This window comes from Acipenser ruthenus, chromosome 10 (genome assembly GCF_902713425.1).
Source record: "Acipenser ruthenus chromosome 10, fAciRut3.2 maternal haplotype, whole genome shotgun sequence".
NCBI lineage: Eukaryota > Metazoa > Chordata > Actinopteri > Acipenseriformes > Acipenseridae > Acipenser > Acipenser ruthenus.
In genome coordinates, this window is record NC_081198.1 from 5302814 (window position 1) to 5313156 (window position 10343).

The following is a 10343-nucleotide window of genomic DNA, read 5'->3' on the forward strand; positions in this document are numbered from 1 at the left end:
ATCTGGCTTATCACAGACACATACTGCACAGCAGCAATAATTCTGTTATGTAACCAGATTCCATTTTGCTAATTCAGCAGACCATCACCGCTCTGCTCCTAATTTATCCTGTTGTTAAGGGATTTCAGTAATCTTTAAATAGCAGCAAATGCAAATCTAGGAGCTATTTTTACCTTCTGCAGCTGCAGTATTCTGTTAATTACACACAATCCCTTCATTTAAGTTAAAAATCCCGGTTTATAAGACATGCGATGTGAAAAAAAAAGCAATGTTACAATTAATGGAAAATATGAAACGAGTGTGATTATTGCATCATTTTTTCTCCCCATGCTAAATATACAAGGCATGCCAGTTACATTACAGCACAGTGAAAAGGGGCCAATGTTATACTGACTGCTTGCTTTACAGCGTATGCCACATTATTCAAAACAGCACATTAAACTTTTGTTGTCTCGCGTATTGTTTCTCAGCCTGGCGCTATGTGGCAGCACTGTTCTACCGGAAACGGAATTTAATACCGAGCATTGCAATGTGGGATAGTTTCCGGAGAAGACGAGAGAGCTGCCGACCGTGTGGATCAAAAACTGAAATGAATTAAAAATTAAATTTCCTCTCAATTAGTGGTCTGATTTAAAAGTAATAGGTCATTGAACAGGATACACCTTGGTATCTTGTTATAGGGTATATGTAAAAATAAAAAAGAGGCGACTGAACAAGTAAGCAGCTGGAAAATTGATCAACTAGCTATATTATTATTGCTATATTGGGTTCACACACCCCTTTCTTATTACACTGTTACATCTTTTTGGCGACCAACAATCTTGTTTGGAATACAGTTTTATGTAATTGAGTCATTGCAGCCGTTCTGGTGATTACTGTTTAATTGCAAATAAATAAATAAATAAATAAATAAAAACAAAACAAAAAAATATATAACACAGGGTGAGGAGAGTTTAGCTATTACCCGTTTTAGGCCGCGCTGATATCCTGTTGCAGTGAATTAAGTAGTATTATTATAAAACCTTACTAAGCAATGGCTTCTTCGTCTGGGACCGATGACGACCTTACCATACCTAGGGCAGCTATCAATAAAATGATTAAGGAAACCCTGCCCAATGTCCGAGTGGCAAACGATGCCAGAGAACTGGTGGTGAACTGCTGCACTGAATTCATTCACCTCATCTCATCAGAAGCGAATGAAATCTGTAACAAGTCAGAAAAGAAAACCATTTCTCCAGAGCACGTCATCCACGGTAAGACATTTTTTTTGTTGTGCACATTTTGTTCTGTATTTCTGGGCTGTGTGAGTTGTGTGGTTCAAGCATTTACAACACACCCAGGGAAAAGAAGATGCGGTCCTGTTGTGTGTGTGTGATCACTTTGTGCTGGACTCGCCATTTGTCCGAGCTGCAAAGTTTACTCACGCGGATTTGTTTTTACGCTTGGCCAGCTGTACTGTGACTCTGATTCACGGATCAGACCTAGTTAGCAAACACCTTTACAATGTCTTTTGTGTTTTCCTAGTACTTGATATATTTAACTACCCAAAGAATGTGAAATTATATTTATTAAAAAGTTTTTTTTAATGGAACCTCAAGTTAATTTTAAAGATGCGTTGTCTCACATTAGACTAGCTCATTTGTGTCCTTTTAAAGTTTAGCCTTCTGTACACTCTACTTTTATCAATAACGTTGTTCACTTAGCACGTTGTACTTTTCTCAACTACACAATCTTCCTCCACCTCTGAACCTCTTTGTCATTCTGAGGACAAAAAATACAGGCTTCAGCACTAAGGAGTTATGAATTACATAAGCTAGGATCGAATTTGATTTATGGCGCCACTAACCTTTAAGTACCATATAACATAAACTATGCAAACTGTATGCTGTTATTTAATGCTAAAATGCTTGGCAAAATAGACAAAACTATGTGTTACCCTTATCACAGTTGTTGTTGTTTGTATTGTTATTGTTTAAAAGCTGCTATAATGATTGCAGTGCCATAATTCAAATGTATTTATTAATAATTCTTAAGTCTAGCTCATTTTTACAGCTCAAATAAAGGTTGACAGGAAATACCATGTAACCCTGATTGTATTCCTGTACTTCATTCCTGTCCTGACAATATCTATTTAAAGCCTTATCAAAATCTCTTTCTGCAGTATCTCTTACACAGTCTTGATTTTTTCCCCCCAGCACTTGAGAGCCTGGGGTTTGCATCTTACATTACGGAAGTAAAAGACGTTTTGCAAGAGTGTAAAACAGTAGCACTTAAAAGAAGAAAAGCAAGTTCCCGACTGGAAAACCTTGGCATTCCTGAAGAAGAGCTACTCAGACAGCAACAGGAGCTGTTTGCAAAAGTAAGTCATGCACATTCATTTAAGTGTCAATATGACATCTATTCAAAATCTTGAAGTTGAAGTAAGAACTGTTAGGAACGAAGTCACACATGTTAACTACAAAACCATTCAAATCCCTAATGAGATCTGTAACAGATTAAAAAAACAAACAAACAAAAAAAAAAAACAGGGTTCCCGAGTGGCGCATCCAGTAAAAGCACTTGCGTAGAGTGCCGGATGCGCCCTATAGTCTGGACGTCGCGATTTCGAGTCCAGGCTATTCCTTTGCCGACCGAGGACGGGAGCTCCCAGGGGCTGGCGCTCAATTGGCCGAGCGTCGCCCGGGGGGAGGGAGGGTTAGGTTGGCCAGGGGGTCCTCGGCTCACCGCGCATCAGCGACCCCTGTAGTCTGGCCGGGCGCCTGCGGGCTTTCCTGTAAGATGCCCGAGAGCTGCGTTGTCTTCCGACGCTGTAGCTCTTGGGTGGCTGCATGGTGAGTCCGCAGTGTGGAAAAAGGCGGTCGGCTGACGGCACACGCTTCGGAGGACAGTGTGTGTTCGTCTTCGCCCTCCCGAGTCAGCACACGGGTGGTAGCGGTGAGCTGAGCATAATAAAAAAATAATTGGCCATTCCAAAGTGGGAGAAAATAATAAAAATAATTGGCAACGACTAAATTTATTTAAAAAAAAAAACAGACTAACTCAAGGGTAGGCAACTTTGTCTTTACCAGTCCATGTCCTTAATTAACTCAGCCCAAGTCCTAAAGTACACACTAATTCAGTACACCTAATAAACCTGAATGCTAATGCCGTATGTAGAACAGTGTGGAACCGCTGTCATATTACCCTTTTTCATACTCCTCAGTTAAGATCCATGTCTCATCCTCACAGGCGCGGCAGCAGCAGGCAGAGTTGGCACAACAGGAATGGTTACAGATGCAGCAGGCGGCCCAGCAGGCACAGCTGGCAGCGGCCTCGGCCAGTGCAGCACACCAGGCGGGTTCCTCTCAGGATGAAGATGAGGAGGATGACATGTAAACCTCACCCGGCCACCAGCGTTGCCAGCCTCTGCAGCAGCTTCTCTCTGCACACAATCAGAAAAACACGTAGTCAGATGAATGCTTACTTTCATTTCGTATGCATCTTGGTGGACTGGGGCGTTAAGAATGCAGGGACACCTCTGTCTGTCAGTGAAGACCAAACCGTTGTGTTGCTGTTTCCAGCTGTACCATTCAACTTAAGTTTTTTCTGGGGGGGGGATTTAATGTAGGTAAAACCCCGGTGAAGATGTCTGTGTCACAGATGAAAGATAAAGAAGGCCCCTGCAGCATTTTATTTAAAATAACAAAATCCCAGCTCAGACTGTGTTCTTTTCTGACCGCTATGGTGACATGCATTCACATATTTCACACGCTAAGTGCCCACGTATGAATACAGTATTGTCCCCAATTTACATTTTTATTTGCTAGGAAAGTGTTAACACTCCTAGGAGGGATGAATGCTAAGAAAAAGTTACTTATTTTCAATGTCTTCTTCATGAGGACCAATCCCTTTTTAAACCCCAATAAGAACAGACTGCCCATTGAATTAGCTGTCTCCTGTTGCATTACAGCATTGAACTGTCAAAAGCTGCATTTGCAGGTCATCGGAAGTCATAATATAAAGGCTGATTCGTAGTTTGTCTTTAGACTAACCAGAATGTGAATATTCTTTAAGGAATGAACAAGGGATACTTTTAATTTGACTTAAGCAAGTCTGGCTTCACTTCTAATTATAAAGTTGCAAAACATAAATCATAGGAAGCGTATGTGTGTGTCTGTATGCTAACTTGTTGGTTTTGGTTAATTTTATCTGCATTTCTTTCCTTTTTTTATTTTATTTTTATTTTTTTTTAAACATTCACTGTCACTATTAGATATTAAGCCAGACAGCGTTTATTTGTGGTTTGTTGGGTTTTCTTTCCTGTTACGACCCATTTACATGCGTTTAAATGCAGAATCATATCGCACAGGGTTTACTCTTTGCCTCTTAGTTACAGGTGAAAAGGTTACCCAAGGAGGTTTACAAAGACACTGAAGGCGACTTTGCTGTCTGTTTTGTAAAGCTCTCAAATTAAATTGAGTTTCCTCTCGATATTAAGTCAAATTTAGGAGAAGGAGGAGGAGGTTAAACCCAGTGCTTTTTTCACAGTACAGTATTGCAGTTCATAAATGACTGCTAATGCAAAGTAAAGCCTAAGAGCAATAGGAATTACTTTCAACCCAGCCTTGTAGTACCAAAGGAAGAATTACCCTAGCAATGGAAATGTGTCTGCAAAGGTAAATGTAAGTGTAAGCTATTCTGGTTTGTGATTGGTAAACATGTATAAAATAAATAAATAAGGTGTTTTGTATTGTAAAAAAAGATTTAGTAACTTTCACCTCATTCAGTTGTTCTTGGTACCCAAGGATGACAATTATTTTCAGGAGAAACATGTAACGCTGCATTGTGAATGTACGGTGAAATATTAAAGTGATTTTGTTGTGACTTCTCATGGCAGTACCTGTGCTCATGCTTTTTCACAAGCTGTATTCTCTGAGCAATAAAATTCTGACATGTTTTATACAAGGAGCGAGTTGCTTGTTCTCATTCTTTCAGGTAACGTTTACATTCTTATCTCAAATTGTAATTTATGCATTCTTATGCAAGCACAGTAGTACTTGAGCATTTACTGAATACCTGTGAAATATGTTTTTCCTCTAGCTTTATTGTTTGTTAATGAATGCTGCCTTAATCCTCACCCTGCTGGGTTGTACACAGTACCCACAGGGCACTAGTTCTACGTGGTTGGCATCAGCTACAGTATATGATAACTGCAAATTAGTCAAGCAATTAAAATCCATATCTAAGCAACCAGAAAATCTGTGTAGTGTGTCTAACTGACAAATCCATCTTCACACTCTTGCTAACTCAGAGGTGACATGCATGCATGCATATACAGAGCTGTGCATATTTCTGAGTCACTAAAAAGGCCGGGGAGTACTAGTTTACCAAGTTTTCGCATATTGTCCCTTTACATATATTATACAGTCTTTAGTCTTGTATCATAGGGTGTCAGCTTATCGATTTCGTTTATTATTATTGCACATCTTGGGGAATTCTACTATTGAGAATACAATGTTATGTTTCTGTACATTTCAGCCTGTCTTCCCCTTTAAATCCACAGGCTTGGGCAGTGAGAAATTAGCTAAAACAAATGGCATGTGAAAAAAAAGTGGGTTTACTGTAGTTATAGTTTTAACCACAAGGTGGTGTTGCTGTTGTACAATAAATATGTTTGTGTCAGAGCTAACAATTCTGAAAAGACTATTGCACACATACAGAGGATTTTGATTGGGGACCCATAAGTGCTTGTCGGCAGCAGACTGATCAGTTTCTCAAACAGATGCTTGAATAAGGGAACATTTTATCCCATGTTAATAGCATTCCTGTCAGTGCAGTGGAATTCTGTCTGTTATTTCTGCTCTGTAGACTTCACAAAAGCCCTGATAGAATCATCTCACCCAACTGGGATCAATTAAAAGCCAAGCCTCTTTACAAAACAACAACAACAAACTGTGCATGTGTAATATAAAAAAAGATAAAAATAAATCATGATATAGTGTGGCTTGACTCCGTGATGCCCGAGTAATTCGAAATATACATAAAGCAGGATATAATGAGCTCATGAACAGAGATTAACAAAAACAGTTAACATGCCATTATCCTGTCAATTCACACACTCTCTAACTTGAGAAAGGCATGTCAACCAACCATACAGAAACATTAGATTTATTTATTTATTTAATTAACGGTTTTGTCCGACGGTGACTTTGCCATGCTTAACACCTAACCTTCCAAACATTTTTTGGTAAATAACTTGAAGATTAAGTAAGATAGTTTAATAAAGCCTTTAGTGTCAAACACAGTATTAATGTAATCATTTGTGATGGCCAAATTTGAAGAAGGTACCCTCCAATTCTGAGTAGGGACGTCTACTCAGATCAGCTAAACCAGGGTTGGGCAATTCCGCTCCTGGTGGGCCGGTGTCCCTCCTGGCTTTTGTTCCAACTGTGTTCTAAATTACTTAATTAGACCAATAATTGGTAATAATTGGTCCAATTAAGTAATTTAGTGGAATTGCCCACCCATAAGCTAAGCGATACTTCTGACAGCCCCACAGCAGCGATGCTGGTATAATCAACACTTGAATTCCATGCACCAGCAGAGAAAGCTCTTCATAGCACCCCTTTCTCCCTCTCTCGTGTTACAAAACAGAGCACAGTGAAGGGAGGCTTTTATACATAATGTGCACCTCACACACCAGAACAAAAACTGATATTGATTGAGATATGCAACTGCTTTACTTCATACAAGTAATACCATGTCAACACCATAAAATCTCATAGATTGTTTTAGAAAAATACTTTTAGTACATGTGGGATCTATTGCTTTTTAATCTGTTGCACATTTGCTATCTGTTACCTAACCTAACACAGGCTTAGCTGGAGGCATAGCTGCTGCAAATAAGGGCTTACTGGCAACCTCTTAAGTGACTAGTTACAATGTTGTATTTAACTCAATGTTGTATTTTAACTGAACTCAACACAGACCAGCTAATCGGCCACAGTCTCTTGGGTAGACCCCTATATACATTTTGTATTACTTTTGCATTCAAGGAATTCAGGGATACTAAGATATTTAATAAGCAAGTAGTCTTAGTGGGGTAAAACAGGCAATAAATGTCCCACTAGAAAATGGAAAGCATTTTGGGGTACCACTGCTCTTGTGAGAATAATAATTTGTCTAACCACAGATACACCGTATTTAATAAAAGTGGTCTACAAATGTCCCACCCCATTTGTTTTTAATTTATTCATCTGCTGTCGTTGGATAACAAGTAAAAACCACGTGACAAGCACATTTAAAATAAATGATGCAATAAAATATATGATGATAATGATGCAATAGAATACTACATCAATATACAAACAGAAGCAAGCGCTCTGTGACGTCTAATAACATTCTACTGGAATCTACTCACAACCATTCATAAAACTTTTTGAATACCAGCAAAGAAACTTACATTTGCCAGCAGGTAATTGGCTTTGAAGTGCACTTACCGACAATTTGCTGTTATTCAGAATGTGGGTTAGTTTAAAATGTGTTGCATTTTTACAATGGATTGGTGATTTAACCTGCACGTCTACACGTCCTGCTAGCACGTCTTTACAAACGCTCTACACGCATGTCCATTCGTGACCAACAGAACGTGGACAAAAAAAATAGCAATTTTATTTTATGTGCAGTTTGCAGCCAGCAGCCCCCCCCCCCCCCCCCCCCCCAAATCATGTTTGCTGTGATTTAGTAAAAGTCTTGTCTGAAGTGATGCCTACTTTGAAGTATCAGCTTGGTTTATCCTTCTGGAAATATATACAGTAGGTGATCTAGGGCACAGTGAAATGCACAAGGCATTAAGTTTTTGGGAGAATCTGTCTCTATACTTCACTTTCTTTCTTTGGTTCGATTTTTTGCTTGTTTTGACAATGTGTGCTTCTTCACGTTGTTCTGCAGCCGAGGCTTCTTGAACAATAGCTTACGAAACTTTAGTAAAACTTATCTAAACAACTGTAATATACCTTGACATGAACTCATAACACTGCACATTATTAGTAAAGTTATGTTTATGTGGATGAACTGATCTATTACAGGCTAGTGTTATGGGTTTTGTATGTAATAGTCCTCTGTGACCAGGCATTTAATATCAGTGTCACCTCTCCATGCATTCCTCTGTGCCTGACAGTGTCCCTCTCAATGGAAATATTTAACTGTGTGTCCCTAACCTGTCCCACAGTCTCAGTAAAGCATAGCGACATGTGTTAACTGGGGATCCAGCGACATGTGTTAACTGGGGATCCAGCTCGAGAGGGCTGCTTAGACATGTGCTCTGTTATACCTAATGTACATACTCAGTCTAATCTAATCTAATCTTTCCAGTTTTTAGATGAAAGGATGCTTTAGAATTTGTTCCATGCTTTGGTTAGAGACGTGGGAGGGAATGCAAAAAAAAGTATAAGAAGCCAAACATGTAAGCAAGTTCTAAATTACAAACCTTTTAAAAATGAAGTTAACAGTTTTTTTAAAATAATAGCTGGAAAAAATATATATAAAAATGTAATTATTGTAATAGAATGTTTCACATTTTATGTGAGTTAATGTGTTTTATTATTATTTATTTAGCGGATGCCTTTATCCAAGGTGACTTACAGAGACTAGGGTGTGTAAACTATGCATCAGCTGCAGTCACTCACAATTACATCTCACCCGAAAGACAAAGCACAAGGAGGTTAAGTGACTTGCTCAGGTTTCACACAATGAGTCAGTGGCTGAGGTGGGATTTGAACCGGGGACATTCTAGTTACAAGCCCTTTTCTTTAACCACTGGACCACACAGCCTCCGTAACTTAATAACAATGGACTATCAGTAACTTTCATCAACGGACTATCAGTAACTATAACAATGGACTATCACCATTTATGCCTTTGGAATTTGAACATGTTTAATGGAACTGTTATCAAAAGGAAAATACAGTATGAAAATACACTTGCTTATATCACTTCTGTGGGACAGAGTGACAATATGGTGAAAATAAAATGACTTTATCACTGATAACCTGGCAAAATAAGCATTAAAACACAGAACTGTTGATATGTAAACCTATCAGGTTTGCAGTGGAACTTGAAATACAGCACTATCAGAGTACTGCATTAAATGACATCTATTCAAAGCACCTGCTGTCTTTTGTGAATAACTAAACAGGCATTAAACAAAACAGCTTTATGAACAAGGCCCAATATTTATATATTTCTGAGGTATGGGAAGTAATTAAGAAGTAAGAAACAACAGCAAGATGGTGCAGGGGCTGCATTTTCTCTTTCTTCTATGGCCTGTGTGTCTACCTCTGTTTCACGCAGACCAATTAAAGTGTTCACCTCACAGCATCAGACATTTGGAAGCATACAATGTTTTCTTTAGGAACTTGATTTGATCAGAGGTCCTAGCTGCTGTAGTTGTAAACATGGTTCTACAGGTGCCTGTGGAGAAAGAAGGACCAATATAAATATTGTTGCACAAAGGCTGAGATCTCTGCATGCCCCTGCTCAGGGCACTACAACAGCCCTGCAGGCTGGTTATTTGCTCTGTATTTCAGTTGCCCTCAGGGGCTCGCTGCAATCAGCCAATCTCCCACGTTCGAGCCACGAATATCCAGTCCGGTTCATTCACACACACACAGCGGGAAAGCGAGGGATTAATCGGGGAATGTTGTGAATTCCAGAGAGTTCTTTCTTTCTGTCTCGCAGCTGGTGGCAAGGGATATTGCAACATGAAAGCAGCCCTGTCAGTATCAATCATCGTTACTTGCGCTGCTACATTCCAGAGGTTGTGCTGGCCTCATTTTCGTGAATCCACTGCGGCTAAAACTGCTCCCCACTGCCGGCTGAGCTTTTGATAGCTGACACCGGGGACTGAATTGAAACGTCTTCACTGTTCACTGATCAGCAATTAGTGGAGCAGATACTTATCTTTGTTAATAGATTTGCATGATTGTTTGTTCACTTTCACATTTACATGGCATAATTACACCGTTAACACCAACCTTTTTTTTTGACATTGCACTATAGTAACTGCAAGTCTGTGCCGAACAACAACAAAAAAAATGTCATCAATCTGCAAAACCTGAAGTTTATAAATTAATGCTGGTTTGCATTATACTGTGGCTTTTGAGGCACTAGTGCCAATATGACTAACAGACGATTCCTGGTAGTTGCAGTCCCTTCTTTAAATAGCTTTTTCCAAATGTCCAAATGACCTCAGAGCAATAGTTCTGCGCTTAGGGACAATGTTAGCACAAGGCTCGCTACAATGATACAAAATTGCATTGGTAGAATGGTACCACAGTGGTGACATTTTCATATTTTCATATATT

At 39.3% G+C, this 10343-nt stretch overlaps 1 protein-coding gene across 1 annotated transcript; it reads left to right on the forward strand.

Annotated features, from left to right (window-relative positions):
* Nucleotides 1–446: 446 nt before the first annotated feature.
* On the forward strand, nt 447–4944 carry dr1 (down-regulator of transcription 1). The gene is made up of 3 exons (XM_034007828.3): nt 447–1253; nt 2196–2359; nt 3229–4944. The coding sequence occupies exons 1-3, from the start codon at nt 1034–1036 to the stop codon at nt 3373–3375; spliced, it is 531 nt and encodes a 176-aa protein (XP_033863719.1). The 5' UTR covers nt 447–1033; the 3' UTR covers nt 3376–4944.
* Nucleotides 4945–10343: the final 5399 nt, after the last annotated feature.

What these genes read in the sequence shown, in the direction of transcription:
- dr1 (XM_034007828.3), top strand. Translation starts at nt 1,034, where the DNA reads ATGGCTTCTTCGTCTGGGACCGATGACGACCTTACCATACCTAGGGCA. An exon ending in TCCAGAGCACGTCATCCACG is followed by an intron (nt 1,254 to 2,195) that starts GTAAGACATTTT and finishes TTTTCCCCCCAG; the next exon opens with CACTTGAGAGCCTGGGGTTT. An exon ending in AACAGGAGCTGTTTGCAAAA is followed by an intron (nt 2,360 to 3,228) that starts GTAAGTCATGCA and finishes TCATCCTCACAG; the next exon opens with GCGCGGCAGCAGCAGGCAGA.